This window comes from Callithrix jacchus, chromosome 2 (genome assembly GCF_049354715.1).
Source record: "Callithrix jacchus isolate 240 chromosome 2, calJac240_pri, whole genome shotgun sequence".
In the NCBI taxonomy this organism is placed as follows: domain Eukaryota; kingdom Metazoa; phylum Chordata; class Mammalia; order Primates; family Cebidae; genus Callithrix; species Callithrix jacchus.
This window is the reverse complement of record NC_133503.1, coordinates 71,343,264-71,369,525: the sequence shown is the minus strand read 5'-3', so window position 1 is coordinate 71,369,525 and position 26,262 is coordinate 71,343,264. Positions and strand designations below refer to the sequence as shown.

Genomic DNA, 26,262 nt, shown 5'->3' with positions numbered 1-26,262 from the left:
GGACCTGAGGTGGCCAGGGTGGACTGTGGGGGCCAGAGAAACGCGCTTCTTAGTCTCCCGCCACAGGAATGAGAGTGACAGATAGCTCAGTGCAGTGTTGGCACCCATCCTCTGTCCCTGCCAGGGCATACCTCTCACAGAGCCCTCAGCCAGGATCTGAGCAGGCAGGGGTACTGAGGTAGGCCTGTTCCTGTGTGACACTGGAGGTCCTCAGAGCTGCACCTCAGTCTGGACCAGCCCTCTGAGGGGCCAGGACTGCACTGTGTTTGACTGGCATTCGCTGCCTCCTCTGGCTGCTCCCCCTTCCTTCTCACACAGGCCTCCTCCCATCCAGTCCTTTGCCTGTCTAACCCACCACGGCATACTGAAACTGCCCACAAAAAGCCCCCACTGTATGGGGATGGGAAGCTGCAGGGCTACATCAAATGCCATGGCAGAGTGAAGGGAATGCCAACCTTCACAAATGGCCACAGCAAGGCAATTTTAACCATGACACTCAGGAAAGGCTCAGCTACTGAACCACAGGTGCTGTGGAGGTGGAACAAGGCAAGAGCAGCACTCTGAAGAGTTTTCTTTTTATTCAAAGTCCAGGTATGGAGCAGGTAGATGTCCCAGATCCCCACCTCCATCTCAGAAGTGAGGCTCCACTCCTTCCTCACTCCTGCTGGCCCTTTATGCAGAGAAACTGATGCCCGGCTTCTAGGTGTAGGGCCACAGGTGCAGCATGCACAGACCTGTGGGTACCAATAGAGAAGGTATGATGAAGCCTGTCTAGGAGAGGGCTGCTCAGTGAGTCTGTGCTCTTTCATGTGAGAAGCCCAGCCTCACCCCATGGCCCTGTACCCCATCAGCAAGGCTTACATCTCTTCACCAAGGGATTGGAGGGGCCCTTTCCAGAGAAACTAAATGGTGCCCAGAGCAACACCTGTGGCTGCCTGTGGCCCAAGAGATACCCATTCTTTAACAATCCACCCATTCTCTCAGCACTTCCAGTCAGCCTTTAATGTGTCAATCTTTCCTTTTTTCTGAGCCAAAGTCTCACTCTTGTTGCCCAGGCTGGAGTGCAATGGCATGATTGTGGCTTACTGCAACCTCTGCCTCCTGGGTTCAAGTGATTCTCCTGCCGAGTAGGTGTAATTACAGGTGCCCACCACCACACCCAGCAAATTTTTTGTATTTTTAGTAGTGACGGGGTTTCACCATGTTGGCCAGGCTGGTCTCAAACTCCTGACCTCAGGCGATCTACCTGCCTTGGCCTCCCAAACTGCTGGGATTACAAGTGTGAATCCCCAACTGCACCTGGCCGAATGCTTCAATCTTAAACATGATCCAACCAGACATTTGGGGAAAGCCTTGCATGTGACAGGGAGGGACCTAATACCCTAAAAAAGAAACTCTAGGTAGCGAAAGACAATGCAGGGAATAATAAAACCCTTTGACAACAGTTTATCCTCAGAGATGATAGTACATCCACGCAACAAGAACAGAATGATGTAAAAAGGAACTTTTAAGAGTAAATGAGGCCGGGTGCAGTGGCTCACGTCTGTAATCCCAGCACTTTGGGAGGCTGAGGCAGGTAGATTGCCTGAGGTCAGGAGTTCATGACTAGCCTTACCAACATAGTGAAACCCCGTCACTACTAAAAATACAAAAAATTTGCTGAGTGTGGTGGCGGGCACCTGTAATCCAAGCTACTCAGGAGGCTGAGGCAGGAGAATCACTTGAACCCAGGAGGCGAAAGTTGCAATGAGCCCAGATTGCACCATTGCATTCCAGCCTGGGCAACAAGAGCAAGACTCCATCTCAAAACGAACAAACAAAAAAAGAGTAAATGAGTGCCAGTTAACTCGTGCATCAGAGGAAAAGAATAAAGAATAGAGTTAAGAGCACATTCTGAAAGAAACAGTATAAATTTCTCAGACCACTACAACATATGCTTCCAGGCTGAAAGCCAAGTGCCCAGCAAAATTAATGAAAAAATGTCCATATCAAGGCATACATCAAAACATTTTAGAATCAAGGAATAAATAACTGAGTTTTAAAGTTTATAGAGATAAAACCAAACCAAAACCCAAAACCAGAGCACTTAAAAAAGGTTAGTCATCAGATATCACTAGGGCACTCTGGAGCCACACTAGATCCAGGCACTGCATCCGCCATTCTGAGCGCAACTGATCTGTAACTGAGAATTCTACACACAACCACACTACTCATCATGGGAGAGGGCAGAATAGAGTTTCAGACATTTAAGGCCTCAAAAAATTTCTTCCCCTGTGCCATTTTTAGGAAGCTTTTGGAGGATGTGTCCCACCAAAACAAGGGGGTAATCTGAGAGACAAGGATAGCAAGTAGGGAATCCAACATGGGAGGGAGAAAAAGGAAACCCCCAGAAAAACACCAAGGGAGACCCAGGACAGCCCCTCCAAGCAGGTGCAGGGACAGCCAGTACAGAAGAGAACAGTGCTGCAGGAAAGGTTCCTGAGAAGACAAAACTAATGAAATGCCCAAGACATCTCCATGCACTGAGAGATTTAGATGCCTGATAGAAGAGTTAGGGTTCAATTAGCAACAAGAACATAGAACACTAGCCCTCTAAAACAAACAAACAAAAATCTCAAACAAATAAAAGATAAGTGTTTGTTAACTCCAGGGACCAAAAGTTGAAAGGGGAAGGTCTGCTGTGCAAAGCAGTTACATGATCATGATGATGCAATGAGCCAAACACACCATCACATCAGCCAGCCCAGGAGGAGAGGGGGGAAGGCTGAGGGTGAGGGCTGTGTTGGTAAGAGTCTAAATCAGCATCTTATGCCCCAAACTGAGAAAAGATCAATGAAGAGAGAGCTAAGCATATTATTTCAATATGAAAATGATACCCAAAATAATCAGCTAAATGAACTGAAGGAGTCTGTTTCTCGGGAGAGATAAACAAGGGAGGAGGTGGCAGAATCTGTTTTTCATAAATATTTATAGAACTATTTGATCCTTGATAAAAATAAACAAACCAAGCTACTTATTCAGCTACAGTTATATACAAGATTATCCTGTCTTTGAAGAATAAAAGTTCAAAAGGACATAAGTACAGATATGTTCGTGTTAACATCAGTAAACAGAGAGGTGCCATGCAGAGCGAAGCAAGACATGCACCAGCGTGCTCTCACTGGCCATCTCCAGGTGCTGACAGAAGGCTGGGGTACTTTCATTTAGTGTTTTGAATTATATAAAGTAAAGTATATTCTTTGGTGAGATATGGGTAAAACTTTATCTTTCAAATACTTAAAATTTATGTTTTGCATTAAACCATTTTAATAAGCAAAATTAAAAGTGTGTCTATCTCTGTGCATGGCACTACAGATGGGACAAACGATGGGTGCAGTCCACACAGAACAGTTAACTTAGGGCTCCTCCCCTCCTGGGATGTGGGCAGGGGTGGGATGGCGGGGGCAGGAGGCAAGAGGGGGTTTCCTTCTTTTCTTTATACACATGTGCAATGTTTGGAACTTCCCCACAGTAAGCGTGCATCACGCTCCCACATGGACACAGATTCGGGGAGAGCCTGGCAGACCCATGGATGTGGGAAGCAGGAGGGAACAAGGTGACAGGGAGGATGCAGCAAGATGCTGGGCGGATGAGAAGTGGTGAGTAGGAGGCAGGGATGGCAATGGGGTAATTTTCTGAAGCCTTCTTAGGTTTCTAAACCTTGTGCTGGGCATACCAAATGCTTCTTTTGGCCTCATCTGACAGAGGCGGCAGGGACCCACTAGTCTGAAGCTGCAGCTCTCACAAGGTCCCCAGTGACAGGAGACCATTGTTTCTCACTTACCTCAGGGCCCAAGGGGGAAAAAGTCAGGCAAACCATTTCCCCTTATAAAATGTATAAGGCATAATGTAGTAAGACTAATAATCTGGGAAATCATTCTAAAGCATGAATTTAATAAAGTATTTAAGAGAGATTAAGAGTGCCTTAAATTATATGAAGGTCTGTGGAAATTTCAGGAAAAGAAATAGAATGGTATATCAGAAAATCTTACTTTTAATTCAGTGTTACTATTTTTAAAGCAAAGTTGCCAACATATTATTTTAACTGGCCACCTGGTGGCAACAAAAGTTATATTTCAAATAACAATACACTGGATGGCAGATTGGAGGCTGTCAGCTACCTGGGAGGACAAGAGTTATCCCTGATGCTGACCTTGGGCCACAGACCTGAGGCTTGAAAGGAGGCAAGCCTGCCCTCTGTGGGTCAGTGGGCTCTGTCCCAAAGAGAGGCCTTCACTGGCTGTGATGGAACAAATCTTTCCTGGCATAAGAGATCTGAAAAAATTAATACCACTCCACCATCTAAAACCTATCTGCTCATTTCTGTAATAACAGGCTCCACTGTTCTTGTCGCTCACCAGCTTCTTCCCCACACAGATTTCAGTTCAGCAAAACTATGATCTTTTGCTGTTGGAACATAAAATTTAATGGCAATCTGTCAATATAATTAGTATAGTAATAATTCAGGGAATGCTAAGAATACCTATTTCCGATAAAATTATATTATCTCTGCCTCTAGTCTCACTCAATATTTTAGTTGTTTTTTAAAAAAACTTTATCATGATAGTCCACTTACACAGCCCTACAAGTAAAAAACTAACAAACACTTGTAAAATTAGCTTAGAGAGAATTATATCATAGTTCCCTAGTTTATTAAATGTTTTTTTCCTGATAGTACAGTCACACTGTCATTCAAATCCCAGCCTCTGCCAAGCCCACAGGCCCTCTCTGAACCCTTGCAGCACAGGGCCAGGCCACTCCCACCAGTGATGCAGTGAAGCTGGCATGGCAGAATTTTAGGATAAGAGAAATAGATATTTGGGTCGTGATTTAAGAAAGAGAGTTCTCAAGCAGTGGTCTCACTGACTGCTTGGCCTCTAAAGTCCTTGCTCATTAAAAATGGGATTTCAAATATGGCAAAAAAATAAAATAAATAAGTGAATGTAGATAGATGGCAGTTGGAAGTTCTCCATCCTATTCTTACATTTTTTCTCTAAGTTTTACTTTAAAATTAAAAGTTTAAAAAAAAATGTATTCTTGCGCAGTATCTGACTGAGAGTGGCAGCTCACTCAGGCTGTGTTCACAGCAGCTTACCTAGCCTGACAGGTCACGTGGCTCCACAGACGCTTCCTAGAATGACTCTTAAAACACAACATGATTCCATCATTTATTTGGATTGTCAACACCAACAATTTTTTTAAAATGTTATTTTGTATGTAAAGGATTATGACAACCAAATGATTGTTTTAAAAATAAAATTCATAGATTACTACTTACTCTATGAATTATACCAGCTGAATGCAGATGTTTAATACCACAAAGCATCTGGTAAAGAAGATAGGACATTCTTTCATGATCCAACTCCATGTGAATAACCTGACATAAGTTAGCATCCATTAATTCCATAACCAAATACCTGAGGAAGAAAAGGTCATTATGTATTTGAATATTATCCAAAGTTCCTTTATGACTAAATTTCATGAAACAATAACTTACTATCTAATCACTGCACTGGCTAAAGTAAAGATAACTTGGTACAACGTAACTTTCTAAAAATTTTCCAAATAATATACACTAACAAACTTAATGTCTTACAAGTTAAAAATTAAAAAAAAAAAAAAAAAAACTTCTACAGCATGGTAAATAGAATCTCAAACACACAAATTTTCCTACTTCTTTTTTTTTTTTTTGAGATGGAGTTTTGCTCTTGTTACCCAGGCTGGAGTGCAATGGTGTGATCTTGGCTCACCACAACCTCCACCTCCTGGGTTTAGGCAACTCTCCTGCCTCAGCCTCCTGAGTAGCTGGGATTACAGGCACGTGCCACCACGCCCAGCTAACTTTTTTTTGTATTTTTAGTAGAGACGGGGTTTCACCATGTTGACCAGGATGGTCTTGATCTCTAGACCTCGTGATCCACCCGCCTCGGCCTCCCAAAGTGCTGGGATTACAGGCTTGAGCCACAGCGCCTGGCCAAATTTTCCTACTTCTTACATTTTTTGCTACTGAAATCCTTCTTACCAGCCTACAACCATGCTGTTACAAAGTTCATATGGTTCATCAACCATAACACATGTACCCTCTGGTGGGAAATGCTGATAATAGGGGAGACTCTGAATACATGGGGCAGGGGAGAGACTGGAACTCTGTACCTCCCGCTCAATTTTGCTATGACTCTAAACTGCTCTCTACTACGTGTGTGTGTGTGTATTTTATACATATATATATATATATATTTAAAAGTGATCATAAAACAGCAACAAAAAGAGCACTTGGCCCCACCCCCCAACTCCCCCATTTTTTGCTCCCTTTGCAAGCAAAATTTCCAAAGAGGTGTCTGATGTGCTATCTCCAATTCTTCTCCCGCCCTGCCTTTTTTTGAGAGCCTCGCTGTCACCCAGGCTGGAGTCAGTGGCACATCTTGGCTGTTGGCTCACTGCAGCCTCCACCTCCCAGATTCAAGTGATTCGCCTGCCTCAGCCTCCTGGGTAGCTGGGACTACATGTGCACACCACCACGCCTGGCTAATTTTTGCATTCTTAGTAGAGACAGGGTTTCACCATATTGGCCAAGTTGGTCTCGAACCCTTGACCTCATGATCTGCCGGCCTCAGCCTCCCAAAGTGCTGGAACCACAGGCATAAGCCACCAGGCCTGGCCTCCACTCGCCCCGTTTTTTTTTACATTTTCTTTTGAGACAGGGTCTCACTCTGTTGCCCAGGCTGGAGTACAGTGGCGTGACCTCAGCTCACTGTGACCTCCACCTCCCAGGTTCAAGGCATTCTCATGCCTCCGACTCCCAGAACTGAAAATTAAATACAAGAGAAAAAAAAAAATCAGCCACCATGCCTGGCTAATTTTTGTATTTTTGGTAGAAACAGGGTTTTATCATGTTGCCCAGGCTGGTCTGGAACTCCTGACCTCAAGTGATCCACCCACCTTGGGCCTTCCAAAATGTTGGGATTATAGGCGTGACCTACCACACCCAGGCTTCTCCCATTTTTTTCTTAATCCCACTTGGATCAGGCTTTTGCAGCTGCCATTCTACTGAAACTGTCCTCCTCAGGGCCACTGATGGCTTCCATGCTGTTAAATCCACTGGCCAGTCCTACAGTCCTAGCTGGTCCTGCCCTGTCCTATCTCTAACTTCTTGCTGTCAAAATGCCTAGTGACTGGTCTGTGAACCTCTTCTCTTCTCTAACCATACTCACGTCTCCTTGGTAATCTCAGTTATAGGCCATCAGCTCCTAAATGCCTACCTTCAACTCAGACCTATCTCCTGAACTCCAGGCTCATTCCTCTGCCTGCCTATTTCCAATTCCACCTCGATGTCCAACAAGCATCTTGAAGCCATGTCCAAAACTAACTCCTGATCCCACCCCCAACCCAGTTTGCTCTTCTCACAGCCTTCCTCATCTCAGTTGAGAGCTCCTTCATCCTTCATGTGCTCAAGCCAAAAATCTAGGTGTCATTCTCAATTCCTCTCTCTTATACCACACAACTTATCTATCAGCTAATACTGTGGCTCTATTTTAGAACCATTTCAGCATCCAATCTCTTCCCCTTTCACCCTTACTGTTACCTCTCTGGTCCAAACTGACCCTCCATACATAATCCCTTACCAGAACTGATGCAATAGCAGTAATTGATATTTTGTGTCCCCACCCCTTACAGTGGGTTACCAACCCAGAAGCCAGAGTTATGCTTTTAAAGCAGAAGGCATGTGAGCTCACTGCTCTGCTAAGACTCTTACTCTGACTTGCCTTAGAGCCAAAGACATCCTTACAAGGGCCTAGAGGCCCTACAGTGTCCACCCTCTTCTCTTCCCCTGCTCCCTCCTCTCGAGCCATGCTACCTCTTGATGGTCTTGGAAAACACCAGGCTGGCATCCACGGCTGTCCTGAGCCTTATCTGTTCCTTCTATCTCTATTCTACCTGTCCCCAAGTATCTGTAGGGGAATAAGATACTTGTATGTATTGTATAGATAACTTGTATCTGTTGTGTCCCCAACTTCTTTATCTCCTTCAAGGCTTTCTTCACATGTCACCAACTCACAGAGGTCTTTCCCCAGCCACCTTATTTAAAACTGCAGCCTGAAGCCCAACCCCCAGCACTTTTGATCCCCTGACCAAGCTTAACACTTTGTCCACAGCACCTAGCACATTTTAATGAAATACCCACTTTCCTCATTTATCATGTTGACTATCTATCTTTCTTGACAGGCTCCAGGGAAGCCAAGCATGGCAAGTCCAAAAGAGTGCCAGCACACAGGGGGCACTCAGATACTTGTTAACGACTAAACAAGGATGAAGTTGGACATTATGCCTCTCAAAAGATTAACATTTCATTTCACTGTTCGAAAGATGATTCTACTTAAGATTCTGGAAATAAAGAATCTTTTTTTAGTAGAGTTTCACTCTTGTTGCCCAGGTTGGAGTTCAATGGCATGATCTCAGCTCACCGCAACCTCCACCTCCCAGGTTCAAGCGATTTCCCTGCCTCACCCTCCCCAGTAGCTGGGATTATAGGCATGCGCCACCATGCCCAGCTAATTTTGTATTTTTAGTGGAGACAGAGTTTCTCCATGTTGGTCAGGCTGGTCTCAAACTCCCGTGATCTCAGGTGATCCGCCTGCCTTAGCCTCCCAAAGTGCTGGGATTATACGCAAGAGCCACTGAGCCCAGCCAAATACAGAATTTTTTTTTTGAGACAGAATCTTGCGTCTTCCCCCAGGCTGAAGTACAATGGCACAATCTTGGCTCACCGCAACCTCTGCCTCCTGGGTTCAAGCGATTGTCCTGCCTTAGCTTCCCCAGTAGCTGGGATTACAGGCATGTGCCACCAGACTTGGTTAAATTTTGTATTTTTAGTAGAGACAGGGTTTCACCACGTTGGCCAGACTGGTCTCGAACTCCCAACCTCAAGTGATCTGCCTGCCTTGGCCTCCCGAACTGCTGGGATTACAGGCATGAACTACTGCTCCTGGCTCAAATACAGAATCTTAAATAAAATTAATGACTTCATCATTTCAAATAATACTCACAAACACCTGAACCCTAAAATCCTGGCTATGAGGGACTTGAGAAAAACATTTTATAATTCAGCAAAACACAGCAGTGACATCAGTGATCCTTGTCTGCTCTGAAGAATTCTTTCCAGTCATCCTTTATCTGTTTTGAAGATGATAACCAATGAGGCACAAATAACTAAATATTACCATCAAATTTTCTAAATATTTTTCTGCAACAGAGAAAGTTATCTGTAATGTGACAAAAATGTATTGCCACCTACATTTCCTAAGTATAAAAAGCAGTTACTGTCTTTTCTAGATGTCCATTCTTTGATGTACAGTGTATTACTGAATAAAAATGATACTTACACATCTTGAAATTCTTCTAGAGTTTTTTGTGGTGTAAACACATTTAACAAACTAATTATCTGAAAAGAGAAAATTAATTATACTTCAATACGTCAGATGACTACTTGATTACAAAAATTAGGTTTAATATTGTAATATACTAAAATTGGGGAAAAAATCACAGCAGAATTCATTAATCATGATTACTGCTTTTACCAATTACATGGCATTTAAAAAAGTTAAACATCAATTAAAGGAAAGACTACTTTTAATCAAATCACTTTTATGTGTCCCTAGTAACTTAATTATTACAGAATTTAAACACATAATGTATTTTTGAACATAAAAAAGTAGAAGTTATGGGTGAAAAAACACTAAATAAGAATGTGTTAACTCTGAAAACTTAAATACTATGTACGAATTTCTAAAAAGTTTTGAAATATGAAGGCTAAGCTCATATTTTTGGCGTGATAAAGTGAAAGGACTCATGGCATCATATTTTTACTTAAAGAGGGTTAAAGAGCTGATCCTGCTGCAGGCCTCTATCCTGGCACCCTGACAAGGTTTGGGTGTCCCCACCCAAATCTCATCTTGAATGGTAATCCCCATAATCCCTACATGTCTAGGGAGAGACCTGGTGGGAGGTGATTGGATCATGGGGGCAGTTTCCCCCATGCTGTTCTTGTGATGGTGAATGAGTTCTCATGAGATCTGATGGTTTTATAAGGAGCACTTCCCACTTTGCTCCTTACTTTTCTCTCTCCCGACGCCTTGTGAAGAAGGTGTCTGCCTCCCTTTCGTCTTCTGCCGTGATTAAGTTTCCTGAGGTCTTCCCAGCCATGCAGAACTATGAGTCAATTAAACCTCTTTCCTTCATAAATCACCCAGTCTCGGGTATTTCTTTATAGCAGTGTGGTAACGGACCCCATGATGTAAACAGCGAGTCCAATGGCTTAGGCATCAAACACATAACCTCAGTTATTTCAGATGACTGAGAGAAAGATGAATTATCCAGTATATAGGATTGGGGTGATTGGTTAGTTAAAGACAAAAATAAAACTGCATCCACATTTCAATCTTTATACCAAGATAAACTCAAAATGGAACAAAGTTTTAAATCGAAAACATGAAATGGTAAAACATCAGAATATAGATAAACATTTATATAATCCTGCTGTAGAAAAACCTTTGCTAAACATGACAGGAAACCTAAGAGATCTGATTATATTAAAACAAACAAAAAGGTCGGGCACAGTGGCTTATGCCTGTAATCCCAGCACTTTGGGAGGCAGAGGCAGGTAAGAGAGACCTCGATCACAAGGTCAGGAGATCGAGACCATCCTGGCTAACACGGTGAAACCCCATCTCTAATAAAAATACAAAAAAGTAGCTGGGCATGGTGGCACGCGCCTGTAGTCCCAGCTACTTGGGAGGCTGAGGCAGGAGAATTGTGTGAACCCAGGAGGCGGAGGTTGCAGTGAGCTGAGATTGTGCCACTGCACTCCAACCTGGGCAACAGAGTAAGACTCCATCTCAAACAAACAAACAAACAAAAAATAGGTGATAAAAAAATCAGTAGGTCAACAACATAAATAATGTCAAATGGAAAAAAAAAGTAAAGAGCAATAGTTTTAATATTGCAGAAGAGACCAGAAATCCAAAAGAAAAATGGACAAAGGCCATAAAAACTCAATTACAAAAAAAAACGAAAAACTCACAAATAAAAATAAAATATCATTTATCATCTATCAAATTGACAAAAGTAAAACAAAACAAAAACAAATCAGTATGTAGTGCTGGGGGATTATGAAGTAAAAGACATTCTCAGATATCGTTGTTTTTTTTTTGAGATGGAATTTCGCTCTTGACGCCCAGGCTGGAGTGCAATGGTGCCATCTTGGCTCACTGCAACCTCCACCTCCCAGGTTCAAGCAATTCTTCCTCATCAGCCTCCTAAGTACCTGGGATTACAGGCACCTGCCACCACACCCAGCTAATTTTTGTATTTTTAGTAGAGACAGGGTTTCACTACTTTGGCCAGGCTGCTCTGAAACTCCTAAGCTCAGGTGATCCACCCACCTTGGCCTCCCAAAATGCTGGGATTACAGGAGTGAGCCACCACGCCCGGCCAATACTTTTTTTTAAGAGATGGGGTCTTGTTTTGTTGCCCAGGTGTGCCTTAAATTCCTGGCTTCAAGCGACCTTCCTGCCTCAGCCCCACAAGTAGCTGGGATTTCAGACAGAAGTCAACGTGCCCAGGTTCTCAGATACTCTTAATGAAAATATCAAACTAACAGTTTTCCTTGAGATCAATTTGTCAGTATATATTAAACCAGAAGTGTGCATACTCTGACCCAGCAATGCTGGCCAAGAAATTAATCTGGACAAATGTGCAAAAATTCGGGAATAAGAATGTTCATTGCAGCACTGCTTATAATAGTGAGAAACAAAACAATCTATCCAATAACAGGAGGCTGGCAGTCTCTTAAATTATTGTGCATCTGTGCCAGGCAGTCATTTAAAAACTGGCTTATATCTATGTTCATTAAAGTATATGAGGTTTATCAATGTGGCACAAGGAGAAAAGCAAGATGAAGAATAACATGATCAATCTTGTTTATGTACTTGTACACACATATGCATAAGAATGCTCACCAAATTGTTCATGCTAGTAATGTGTGGGTGGTGGTATTTAGGAGTTTTTGCTTTTTAAAAATATATTGTTTGAATTTTTAAAAATAATATATATTTTTTGTAACCTGAAAAAAATTTAAATAGGTAAGTAAAATAAAGCATGCATTAGAGAAATAAATTAAAACCAACTCAAGGCACAGGCTCAAAAGAAAGAAGCTCAGGAGTTTAAGACCAGCCTGGGCAACATGATAAGACCCCACCTTTACAAAAAAATTTAAACATTAGCCAAGCATATGGCATATGCCTATAATCTCAGCTACTTGGGAGGCTTAGGTGGGAGAATCACAGCCTAGGTAAGAGAATGAGACCCTGTCTCAAAAAACCAAACCAAACAAAACAAAAAAACAACAACAAAAAACCCCAAAGCTCCTTCCAGATTTAACATTTTATAATTGCCATAACATGGCAAGGTTAAGGTAATGCTCACTTACCACCAGTAGAACATACAATGTACTTCAATGTGCTTGACTGAGCACAACTTCACTTTGTAGAAACATTATTTCTCCTTAAAATTTAGTGTTCTTTGATTTCTTTGGAGCAATAGCTACTCTAAATGTAACATCATCTAATAATATGTATTTGAGACTGAGATGTTATATACAAGGTAAAAAGCTACTTATAGAACATCTTTCCACAAAATATTTACTTGTTTCTCAGTCTGATAGGTCAATACTGTTCCTATTTTACAGAAACAGAATATCAATTGATACTCCTACTTTAGTTGAGTGACCTAAATTCCTATGCACCATAATGATGTCTCTTTCTAGCTTTAATTTCCTCAATGTTTATTAAGAATTTTATCAATAAAAATAATATGTTAATAGCCACTTTTACCCTCAGTTTATCCTAGGTCTGAACTCAATGTATCTCCAGAAGACCCTGAAGATTATCACATTATTGACAATATGAAAGTACACAGACAAAATATATACATAACTTACATTTTTGTGATTGACACATTTTAAGAGGACAAGTTCACGATAAGCTCTCTTTGCATGAGTTTGATTCTGAAAAGGACGGCTTAGTTTCTTGACTGCAACATTTATCCCAAGAACTGTATCAAATGCAGCACTAGAATTAGGAAACATAATACACAATCCATTAGAATGGTTTTGGATAATACAGCACTGCCAGAATGTACACTGAATATATTATCTTTTTAATGAGTAACAAGGAAAAATCTGCTTTTTCCATTCAAAGTACTTGCACATATGAAGAGCAGAGTGAGTTGGTGAAGATGACAGGATGGAGTGACAGTTAAGATGGGGTTCAGCAATCCTTCATAACCAAGTTTTCAGAGTTTAGATTACATTCAAAACCAGGTAATTTAATATAGAGCGCATAAAACCAGTCAAGAAATGAAATCTTCAGTTTAAACAGGATAAGAAGTTGGGAAAAAAGCCGCTGGTATCCCATCTTAAAATATACGTGTATATTTTAGAATATCACAATAGAGGAAATGGTCGAGTTCATGAGAAGAATACAATAAATCTAAATTTTCTCAGACAACAGCATCTAAAAAGAAAACAAGCCAAAATTTCAGTTTAGGGGGCTCAGTCACAATGGTGGAAAAACCATAGGAAAAGGACGACAAACTTTCTGAAAGGTTGACAGGTTTTGTGGAGCCCCAAGGGAGAATAGCTGAAGGTAGTTGTTCTCTAACCCTGAGGCAGAGGACGAGGAGTAAGTATGTGCAAGTGAGTAAAGGGGAAGTTATCTTGATCAGGCTTGTTTGTTTGAAGTTGTCCAGGACCTGACCTTTGAACATCCCCTCACCTGGAGAACAATAAATGTTAATTACCTGCAGACTGTGTTTGCTCCAGGCCTTTGGCATTGTGCCTGCACCGAATAAAAGAAAGCAGCTGCAGCTTCTGGGGCTGCTCTCTGGCCACTAGAGTCAGGCAGTCACCTAGCTGCTCTTACACTGCATACCTGTGTCTGAATACTCATTTCATCCGCTGGCCAGGGTCTGTGGGACAGACTTAGCATTTCAGTTCATGGTAAATGATGAAGATACAAAATCTGTAACATAAGCACCTGCTATATAAAGTCCTTTTAGAAATATCTCCTCCTACTATAGTAAGAATAAAATTTAGAGGCTGTGTTTCCAGCATCTCAAGTTTCCTGTTGATACTGTCTTCATTTTCCTCCAGAAAACAGACATGAAAAATCAAGTAGCCTGACTGCACATTTTTAGGTTTTAAACTGGTACTAAATAGTACCATGTGTGTTATTATTAACAGCTACTAAAGGCCACCTGAGAACCTAAGTACTGATTTAAATACTGTTTCTATTTCTTTATTCTATTGAGTTTACAACATTGTTTACATTTATTCTCTTCTATTAATGCTTTTTACCAAAAATCTTGAACTTACTTCAATCTATTTTGAAGTTGAAAGCTGAATGCTGTAGCATTTGGTTAAGAAGCTATCTTACTTTAATTCAGTTCATATTATGTGTATGTCTATATACGTATGTAAATCTACACGCTCATATGCAAATTGTGCCATTTATACAAATTATAAAATGATGAGGATACATCCATTTGTGAAACAAGTCATTAATATAAGCATACCCACATATGTATTTATATTTATATATTTCTCAGACTCAAGAATTTGAAAACAAGCCAGGTGTGGTGGCTCATGCCTATAATCCCAGCACTTGGGGAGGCCAAGGCTGGCAGAAGTTAAAGACCAGCCTGAGCAATATAGTGAAACCTGGTCTCTACAAAAAATACAAAGATTAGCCAAGTTGGTGGCACATGCCTGTAGTCTCAGTTATTCAGGGGACTGTGGTAGGAGCATTGCTTAAGACTAGGGGTCAAGACTGCAGTGAGCAGTGATAGGTGACAACCTGGGTGACAGAGTGAGACCCTGTTGCCCAAGGTCTCAAAAGAAAAAAAATAAAATTTGAAAACAGATACTCTTTTTTGGTCTCAAAAGTTTTTGTCCAAAATTTCAGTTAGACAGGAGGAATAAGGTCAGGAGGTCTACTGTGCAATATGTTAATAACAATGTATTATATTCTTGAAAATTGCTGAGAGTATATTTTAAGTGTTTTCATCACAAATTTTTAAAAAGTATGTGAGGTAATGCATATGTTAATTAGCTCAATTTAGCTAGTCTATAATGTATACATATTTCAGAACAATATGCTGGACATGATAAATATATACAATTTTTGTCATTTAAAAAAAGTTTTTGGCTAAAACGAGCCAAATGGACCACGTCTAAGCATCTGAGTAGGCATAAGCTTACCCAGTTCTAGCTCCAGCTCCATGCGCAAACACCTTCAATTATTCCTGGTTTTGGTTACTGTGGTCACTTAAAGAATATATTTTTATCAGTATGTCTTCATTTATCAACTTTAGAAATGATCTATTTATCCCATTATGAAAACTGAGTAGCCACTTCCTCAAAATCCCCAATACCTATTTTTTTTTTTTTGTTCTGCTTTTTGGGTTTTCCCTTGGTTACCTCTTTAAGTAATATGCCTAATCTTCATGCTTCATCAGCTGTGAAGGGAATGTCTTAACTCCTGCATATAGGAAAGGAGACTATTCCATCATTTCTCCTCCATTTATCATATATTTATAACTAAGCCTTCTGTGTTTCTTCTTCAGGATGAGTCTAGAAGTTGAAAATCAAGACATGGAGCATGGAAGTGTGTGTGTGTGTGTGTGTGTGTGTGTGTGTGCGCGCGCACATGTAAATATCATTAACTGTCAGAGCTTAAATTTCATTTTCTAAAGATCACATGGCTCTTGCTGCCACTCATCAGAGGGTGAGACTGTTTCCAAAATCAAGGAAAAAGGATTCTCTTTTCTTACATTTCATCAACTGCTCAAACATCATGTCCTTTTTGTTTTATAATTAGACCATGATTTTTTCTAGTTTCCCCCATTTCTAATAAATAATAATCTATTAGATTTTATTAGATTTATTATTTTTTACCAATAAAAAATACCAGCTTTAGCCTATCACTAGTATTTCCTAGCTTCATACATTATCTGTTGTTTGGCTTCTATTCCACATTATTTGCAGACACTCTTCTTAAGGCCTGCCATGCAGCCACCATCCTGGGATTTCTTTTTACAGCCCCTACTCCTTCTTGTATTACACTCTTGTATTGACTCTCTTGCTGGAGTACATCCTTAAGGAATTTCCTCAGAAAAAGTGCACGGAAGATAAGACACTATTGCTCTGCCTTCACCCTTGATAATGTTTTCTGAGTTCAAAATCAGTTTTCTGACCAGGCGCAGCAGCTCATGCCTGTAATCCAGCACTTTGGGAGGCCAAGGTCAGCAGATCATGACGTCAGGAGTTCAAGACCAGCCTGACCAACATGGTGAAACACTGTGTCTACCAAAAATAAAAAAATTAGCTGAGTGTGGTGGCATGCGCCTGTAATCCCAGCTATTTGGGAGGCTGAGGCAGGAGAATCACTTGAACCTGGGTGGCAAAGGCTGCAGTGAGCCAAGATCACACTATTGCACTCCAGCCTGGGTGACAAAGTGAGATTCCATCTCATAAAAAAAAAAAAAAAATCAGTTTTCTGTGAGAACTTTGAAGGCATTGTTCCACAGATTTCCACCCTGAGTACTGCTGGTGAGAAGGCTTATGCCTGATACTGTACTGATTCCTTTGCTTCTTTTTTTGTTTCCCAGCTCAATGATTTATCAGTCAAGTTCTCTCTGTATCCCAAAAGCCTCTCTCACACCCCCAACTAATTACTGTCTTTCCTGTCCATCAGTGATAACTGCTTCTGACATGTATGATAATCATCTTCTTTTTACCAGCTAAAAGATGCACCCTGGAGGCCCCAGTTTATTTTTGCCTGTTTTTTGAAATCTTCTGTGCCTGACTTCTTTGGCTCAATATTATGAGCCTCATCCATTGTTGCTGTATGTAGCTATAACTCATTCCATCATTGCTATACAATTCCTTTGTATAACTATATCATATTACATTGATAGATATTTCTATTGTTTTTGGTTTTCGAACAATTACAAAAAAAACATGGTCATCAATCTTACTGTACACAGCTTTGGGTCCCCTGGTCATGTGTTTCTGATGAGTAAACAACTAAGAGTGGAAATGTATCCATTGTATTTTAATAGGTAATGTTGAACTCTTTACCAAAGCAGTTCTACAAATTTGTAGATCTGCCAGCAGTGCATGAGGGGTCATATCTGAGAGCTGCCTCTGGGTGGTTCCACATCCTCACCAGCACTTGGTATCACCAACAGCTTAGCTTCTAACCATTCTGCTGAGTGTGTAGTGGTATTTCATCACAGTTTTAAATTGCACTGTCCTGATGAATAACAACATCGAGTACTTTATCCTGTTTATTGGTTATTTGGGTATCCTCCTGTGACAACCTATTGACTATTTGTCTGTCTTCTTGACTGTTCTTAACATATTCTGAACAAGAGATTTTTTTCTTCAGTCATGTATCTTCTCAAATTCAAAAGTTATCTTTGTAGTTTCTCGTATTTTTTGATAAACAAAATTTCTTATTTTTAATAAAATTTTATCAATCTTTTATGATAAATTTTTTTTTTTATTAGAGATGGGGGTCTCATTATGTTGGCCAAGCTGGTCTTGAACTCCTGGCCTCAAGTGATCCTCCTACCTTGGCCTCCCAAAGTAATGGAATTACAGGTGTGAGCCACCATACCCAGCAGATGTTTTCAATGTTATGTTTAAAGAAGTCCTTTCCTACTCCAAAGATCATGAAGAAATTCTCCTATATTAATCTTCAAAGAGCTTTACCGGTTTTACGTATTTACAGCAATTCAACTGAGGTTGATTTTTGTGTATAATATGAGGTTGGGTCAAATTTTACTTTTTTCCATATGAATATTCCTATGTCCATTTATTTAAAAGACTATCCTTTCCTCATTGCTCCACAAGGCCACCACTGTTGTAAGTCCAAAGCCCACATGTGCATGATTCTGTTTCAAAGTTCTTCATGTATTCCTTCAGGCCACTGTTTCTCCTTGTACCACACAACACCATCTTGATCACCAGTTTTCCAGTAAGTCTTCCCATCTGGCAGAGGGAGTCCTCCTCCCTTCTTCTTAATGGGTGTCTTCACCATTCTAGGGTTTTTATTTTTACATATAAATTTTAGAACCAGTTTGTTCACTTACTTGTTTTTTAAGACTGTTGAGATTTGATTGCAATCACTCTAGACAAGTCTGAAAATTGAACTTCAGGGTATTAAATATTCTAAATCATGAAAATCAGATTACAGTTTTATTTCCTCCAATTTTTTTTAGCTTTTTGTATACAAGTCTTTCACATTGTTCGATTTTTTCCCCCTAGATATGATAATTTAAGTTTTTATCCTATTTTAAATGGTATCCTTTTCAAATTTTCATTTTCTATATGCTGCTAGTATATAAATATGCAATTTTTGGGGGAGGGGGTGTGTATATTGACCCTGTATCTTGCAAAGGGGCTAAACATACTCATTAATTTAACAAAAGGTGGTTTGTCCAGGTGGGCCTAATCTTAACAGAGAGCTCTTTAAAGGCAGAGTTTGCTCTGGCTCATAGAAAGAATAGGAATTCAGGGAGATGTGAGTCACAGGAAGGACTGGTCATGCCATTTTTGCCTTTAAGATGGAGGGGGTCACTTGAGAAGGAAAACAGGCAGCCTCTAGGAGCAGACAGTGGCCCCTTGCTGAAAGAGATCAAGAGATTGGGAACCACAGACAGCTATAAGAAACTAGACTCTACTAACAACCTGAATGAGCTTGGAAGCAGATTCCTTCCAGAACCTCCATCCATGAGCCAAGGTGAGCCCAGCCCAGTCAAAATCTTGACTTCAGCTTTGTGAGATGCTGAGCAAAGAACCCAGGAAAACCCACCCAGTTTCTCAACTACAGAATTATGAAATAAACAGTGGGTGTTGTTTTAAACAACTAAGTTTGTGTTAATGCATTATGCAACAATAGAAAACTATATACCTCTCTTATGTGCTCTTCTACTATTTTTGTCTCTGCAGCTTTCATTCTGGATATTTTATGCCAATCTATCTTCCAGGTCACTAATTCTCTCTTCAGTTATATCTAGTATGCTGTTAAACACATTAAATTCACAATTCAATTACTATAGTTTTTTTATTACTATAGTTTTTCTAGAATTTCTATTTAGTCCTTTTAAAAAAAGTTTTCATTTCTCCACCCAAACTTTTCATCTTGCCTTCATTATCTTGCTAGTTAGAAATGTGGATCTAATAATGCCTATATCTCCTCCTATGGATCTGTTTCTTTTGTCTGTTGTTTCTGCAAGATTTTATTCATATTGTCATATCTCCTTGTGTGCCTAGTTATTTTTGATTGTGTACTGGGCCTTGCACTTATAAAACTGTTTGCTATCTAGAAATAATTTTATCTAATATGTTGTCTTCCTCCACAAAGAATTTAAATTTATTTCTACTAGGTATCTGGGGACACTAGCAATTTTTGTTTACCTCCATACAAGTTCAGCAAATGAGATGATAATCTGAAGCTGAGTGGCAGTGCCTATATAAGGGCCAATCTCTGAGTTACCTTTACTTCTAGGAAGCAGCCTTTTATTGGTCCCAATACAAGGCAAAAGAAATTCACTAAGCACTATTAGAAAGCCCTGAACTCGAATCCCTGTCTCCTATCACAAGGCAATCCAAAACACTACTCAGTCTCTTAGCAGCCCGTTCCAGAATTTTCAAATGCCCCCAAGGAAAAGAGCCCCATATGCTGAAGCTCCCCACACTAGGCTTTTGTGCTTCCCTAGATCTTGACCTAATAACTCTTCACTAACTTACTGGCTCTCTAGGGGCAAATGCAAGCATGGGAATGTTGGGAGAAAACTGGTACAGTTGTTTCATAGGCACACTTTTAATTAACACCTCTAGTTTTAGCCACTCATTTCATTCTCTTTTTCTTTGTTGTCATCTCTATGCCCACAGCCTCTTTAGAGTTTTACTATAGCTAGGTTCTCTTCCTCACACAAATACTCTAGCTACATATTCTCACTCTACCTGCTGTATTATCTGTATCACAAGATTCAAGCTACTTTTATATTTCATAAAGTTGTTAAAACTCTCTTCCACCAATTAACTGCCCTCTTGTTATCTTTGTATAGGTGTTTGAGCCATCATCCTACATGAGAAGTTCCAAGCCACTCATTTTACAGGTGAAAATATTAAGAACCATAAAGAAACTGATTTGCCCTGGTCACAAAGAAATCTTGCTATGAGGAATAGGGCTGGACCCAGAACTCAAGTCTCCTGAATCACTGCCATCCTATGCCTCATACCATATGTCGCCTTTATCACAGAAATTTTGTTGTGAACATTGTTATGTTTTCATTTATTTATATTAATAGAAAATAAAACAATATTAAAAACCGGCCAGTACTCATGGTTGTACAGAACTTGAGGAAACAAAAAGGAATAAGCTATACCAATTATTTCATGTTAAGGCTGTAACTGTTACTTCTAAGTACTGCCAGACTTAATATTAAACACTTTTTAAAGGTTAAACATTTCATGGAATGGTTTCACAAAACAAATAATCTTTACTATTTTGTCAAAACAACTTGAGATTTTTGAAGGAGAAAGAAAAACTGCTTATATGTATGAAAGAACTGTATACATGTTTTCCCCACTAGAGCTTCAAAACCCTAACGATTATTTAATTTTACTGTAACATAGTTGGTATTTATGAATACTAAAAAATTTTCTTTTAAAATTTATTTTAGGCCAGGCACGGTGGCTCATGCCTGTAATCCTGGTTCTTTGGGAGGCCAAGGCAGGCAGACCACGAGGTCAGGAGAAGAGCCCATCCTGGCCAACATGGTGAAACCCTGTCTCGACTAAAATACAAAAAATTAGCCCTGTGTGGTGGCATGCACCTGTAGTCCCAGCTACTCAGGAGGCTGAGGCAGGGGCCTTGCTTGAACCTAGAAGGCGGAGGTTGCAGTGAGCCAAGATGATGCCACTGTACTTCAGCCTGGTGACATAGCAAGATTCCATCTCAAAAAAAAAAAAAATGTATTTTAAACTTAATTCCTAATAAATTTTACTAACATTTTTAAAGGAACAAAAACAAAATAAAAAAAAACAAAGACAACTATAAAAACAATTCAAAATTAGGAGCCAGAATATTTTCTTCTGGTTCCAACTCTTCCATTTAATTCTGTACAAGTCATAGGCCCTACCTGTTCCTCATAAAGCTCTAATTTAAATAGAAGATTAACTAGTTGTATAAACCATATACTGTTGCTATAGTTTATTTCTCAAAAATGTAAAAATACATGTGCTTGTGAATTAGTTTCCTATTGCTATTGTAATAGCCACAAACTTACTGCTTTAAAGCAACATAAATTTACGATCTTACAGTTCTAGAGGTCAGAAGTCCAAAATGCATCTTATGGGTCAAGAGGTAAGCAGGGCTGCATGGTTTCTTCTGCAGGCTCTGGGAGGAATCTGCTTCCTGCCTCTCTCAGCTGGATGGAGACTTCTTGTATTGCTTGGCTGTGGCCCCACATCACTCCAAATTCTGCTCTGTCATTACATGTCTGACTATGACCCTCCTGTTTCCTTTTTGTAAGAAGAACTCACCCAGCTAAACCCAGGATAAAACTCCCATCTCAAGACCATTAATTTAATCACACCTGCTAAATTCCTTTTGCCATGTAAAGAAACATATAAATTCCAATGATCAGGATGTAGACATCTCAGGTGGGGCCATTATTCCACATGCTACACCCCCAAAGAATCACTGACAGATGATTTTCAAGTATAATAGTGACAAAAGGAAGTTTCAGAACATACAAATCAATTAACTATACAATGGCAATGTTTTAATATGGAATATGACAGACAATCCAACTCCTCTTGTCAAAGCGTTAGCTAATCTATTGTTGAGCTTATTTTAGGAAAACCAAGCTTTTTTTCTTTTTTGAAATGAGAATGTGCCATGACTGGATTATTTCCCTATTCTACTTTGTGCCTCATAGCCTCGTGAAGGATGGAGAGAAAAGAGAAAGGGGGAAAGGAAGCTAAAATCACTTACAAAGTGTTTACTTTCCCTATTAGAACATAAGATAGGAGGATACCATAAAACTTAAAGTAAGTTATAGCTATGAAAATTGAAACTGTTCTTGAATATAACAGTTGTCTTATAGAGATAAATACAATTAACTGAAAATTGTTGAATAGGTGTTTAGTGAATATTTGTTCATTATTACTAAGATTCTAAACAGAGGTTAGGTCAGAGTCCTTGTCCTGTCAAAGTATCAGTGGTTCGAAGTTTTCAACAAGTCTCTCCATGGTACAGGCAATAAAGTGCCAAAGGCCCACATCTTGTTTTGGTCCCAGGGCTACCACTAACACCCTGTGAGATGGGAGAAGCAAGTGAGCCTTCTTCATCCTTCATTGCACCACTGATGCAGTGAGAGTTATAGTGGAGCTCATGGTGATTCTATAACATACACTATTCACATTACTACCAACCTTCAAAAGCAGGTGAATGATATGTCAGCTGGGATAAATGAAGCACATATTTAAAATGGTTACCTGTCTACAGCTACAAACAACTCCCCAAGACCTCTGATATTTCTCCCTTCTTGCTCCCTTTCTCCTTTCTCTCTCTCTCTCTCTCTCTCTCTCTCTCTCTCTCTCTCGAATGCACACACCAAATTATCTGTGTCAAATTATCATCTAATTCCAAATAGGAGATGGATTATGAATCAGAAGAATGTTTCATTGTTTATAACTTTCCATTACCATCAAAGTTTTCTAATTTGAACCATCATCCATTGACTTTAAAACTTCTTCCAGCACACTGGCTTTAAGTATGAATACAGCATGTGTCATTGGGAAGTTAAGATCACCACTACTGTAGATGCAAGCTGGGCATTCCTTCCAAACAGCCCCTTCTCCCTCCTTAGTTTCTCAAAGAAACTCTGGACTGCAATTTACTCTTAGTTACCAGGGACTTCAACCCCCTGGGCTGAACTGTTTCCCTTATCATAGGTCTCCGCAACAGAGGATCGGTTAGAAATCATTGATAAAGATTCTCCAAACCCAACATCTCTATAAGTAAACATTAACTTCTCTACCAGACCATCCAAAAGAGTTTTCTTTTTATTTCAAATCCCCTCTGTCTGCTAGCTGTAAACATTAGATGTTTAACTTCATTACAGTTTCTTTAGGCAAAAAGGTAATCTTGTTTTCATTGACCAAAAATAAAAAAAGAAAAAGAAAGAAAAATGTTCTGCTCAGAAAAATAAGGGGTAAAAAGTGTGGGAAGTGCTGATAACTGCAGTCTAGGAAACGTGAAGAGCTTTACCTTGAGCTGGCCCGTGACGCCGCAGCAGCTGACCGTCTTACCATGCAAGAGACTAAGGTTCAGGGTCAGACTAATGATTCTGACGTCCTGGGCTGGACACACAGTTGAAGTGAGACACCAAGGAAGAGACGGCCAGCCCAACCCCTCACACAGCATCCCTTCCTGGTTAATCCATGGAGTGACAATGACATTGACTGGCCTCATCCTGCCAATGAATGGCAAGGCACTGCAATGATGGCGCCTAGAAATGAACAGGAGTGATTGGGAATAAAAGGGGGAGGGGGGAAAAGGTGGCCATGATGAAGAAATGAATAAAACTCAATTTTCTGTTACAACTCACTGTCATCCCTATTACTCTGATTTCATAATGACAGGAGAAATATAAAAAAAAATGAAAGAAAAAAGAAATAAACAAAAAAGAAAACTTGCTACCTATTTAAATTCCTGCAGCATTCTAAGAATATGGGTTTGTACCCTATAGCCTGACTACAAAGAACTAGAGCAAGCAGTTGATTCAATTTAGCTCATAAACCTATAACAAAGAATTTTTTAAAAAATCATCAATGTTTCTAAATTCTGATGCTTTAGTTTTACTTTTTATTACAGCAGAAACTCAATCCACGCTATTAAAACAGACCATACTTACCAAACAATCCCTTGGGCACCAGAGCCAATCGATTTCAGCTGCTGGTAACGTTTTAGGACAGTGAAAGTTGAGTCTGCCACTTGCACACTGTAAAACTGACTGTCACATTTACTGTCGCTCATGATGTAGTGTCATGCAATATTCTGAAGGGCTGGCAAGTTTCAGATTCCTTCAAAGAAAAACAGAATGAACATGCATTCTTACTGAAAGTATACATACACAGCTCACTTAATAGTGTTCCAAACTTATTGGTATATAAGACAATGTGGCTTTAAGTTGATAAAGTCAATTTGACCAAGTTCTGAACTTGAGCAAGACACACAAAAAATGCAGACATTTCAGTGGTACCAGACCACTATGAAAGGAAGGAATTCTGAGGCCCAATAAGACCATATTTTAAGGGACTAGACTAGAAAATAACCACCTTTGTAGAGAAGAATTTATGCATTACTACTGGCTGTGAAAAGACTACATCACTCTATGCTTCTCATCAGCTTTCCCTCTGTGGAACCATTTATACCAGCTGTCTCAACTAGAGATGGGGGCATTGTTTCAAAATGATCACTTCTAGAATGCCTGAAGAGAAGTAAATGGGCCAGTCTTCTGCTCAGTGTACAGATTCAGGTTGAAGTGATGCACCAGAAAGCAAGATTCATATGCCAAAGTAACAGGCTGTTAGAGGCTTGCTGACATCAGTGTGCTGTGTGTACCCAAGCGTGTGCTCCTGCCTCAGGAGGTGGGGCCCAGAGCCGGCATCAGCTGGTACAGCCCCAGAGTCCCACATCACCACCGGGCTTCAGGGTAGATATCTGTATATGAAGAACTCTGCTGTTACCTACAGTCCATAATATTAACAGTATGAAGTCTATTCACTATGTCTGAGTGTAGACCAGCAGACCCAGAAGAAAGCAGCCTTTCTGTGGTTAAGGTATAGGCTGAGATTCCTACTCTGTAGGAGCCTGGATGATTTTCTACAGAAAACAAGCAAACAGAAATTGGTGAGTGGTTCCCAAGCTCTTATCTGATGATGCTTATTTAAAACTCAGCAAGCTATTTATTTTAGTCTTTTAAAACTATATAGCCAATAGGCCAGGAGCAGTGGCTCACGCCTGTAATCCCAGCACTTTGGGAGGCCAAGGCAGGTGGATCAGAAGGTCAGGAGCTCAAGACCAGCCTGGCCAACATGGTGAAACCCCATCTCTACTAAAATAATACAAAAATTAGCTGGGCACGATGGCGTATGCCTGTAATCTCAGCTACTCGGGAGGCTGAGGCAGAATTGCTTGAGCTAGGACCTGGGAAGTGGGGGTTGCAGTGAGCCGAGATCGTGCCACTGCACTCCGACCTTAACTACACGGTGAGAGTCAGTTTTTTGTATTTTTTTTTTTTTTAATAAAAGGGCCCCGGGTGCAGTGGCTCATGCCTGTAATCCCAGCACTTTGGAAGGCCGAGGCAAGGGGATCACAAGGTCAGGAGTTCAAGACCAGTCTGGCCAACCTAGTGAAACCCAGTTTCTACTAAAAATATTAAAAAAAAAGTTAGCCAGGTGTGGTGATGTGTGCCTGTAATCCCAACTACTCAGGAGGCTGAGGCAGAAGAATTGCTTGAACCTGGGAGGCAGAGGTCGCAGTGAGCTGAGATTGCACCGAGCTGAGATCGCACCATTGCACTCCAGCCCAGGTGACCTTGCGAGACTCCATCTTAAAAACAAAACAAAAAAACAAAAAAACCCAACGATCTAGCCAACAATAAAACCATACAGGAAAACAGGTAAACATTCTGTATTTTTTAAGACTTTAAAGTTTTCTATAGCTCCGTCAAATCCCTTGCCTTTATGTTCTAGTATCTAATATTTAATGTCAACCCAATGAGATTTTTGTGGTGATGATTTGTATTTCAACACGATGATGTCTAGGATTTTCCTTAAACAGTGAAATAAATGGATTAATAACAAATCTAAATAAAGAACTGAGTCAAATTAGTACTTTCTCCAAGTGACCACTACCCCACAGTCTTCTCCCCATCCTCCAGGTGGTGGCTGCTAGTCTGACCACTCCTGCTGAGATGTGTTAGCATGCTGGCCAGGAGTGACTCCAGGGACACCATACCACTTTAGATGCTGAACAAACACAGCTGCTCAAATAACCTGCACAGCAGGAGTATCTGTCCCATGTT

At 40.3% G+C, this 26,262-nt stretch overlaps 1 protein-coding gene across 19 annotated transcripts in view; it reads right to left on the bottom strand.

Annotated features, from left to right (window-relative positions):
• MAPK9 (mitogen-activated protein kinase 9) overlaps positions 1-26,262 on the bottom strand; it is a 54,760-nt gene that overhangs the window by 19,029 nt on the left and 9,469 nt on the right. For 6 of the 19 annotated variants that reach the window (XR_013532049.1, XM_008989592.5, XM_002744466.6 and 3 more), the window contains exons 2-5: positions 24,088-24,256; positions 13,034-13,163; positions 9,420-9,478; positions 5,318-5,456 (exon numbers count right to left, since the gene is read on the bottom strand). Coding sequence is in view for 18 of the 19 variants with exons in the window: in XM_008989592.5 (XP_008987840.1) it covers positions 5,318-5,456; positions 9,420-9,478; positions 13,034-13,163; positions 24,088-24,209 (450 nt within the window). In the remaining variant the exon portion in view is untranslated. Of the gene's footprint in view, positions 1-623; positions 814-5,317; positions 5,457-9,419; positions 9,479-10,150; positions 10,351-13,033; positions 13,165-23,441; positions 23,683-24,087; positions 24,259-26,262 lie in introns of those variants that run through there. The other 13 variants (XM_054251921.2, XM_078364740.1, XM_078364738.1 and 10 more) reach the window with 9 other exon arrangements.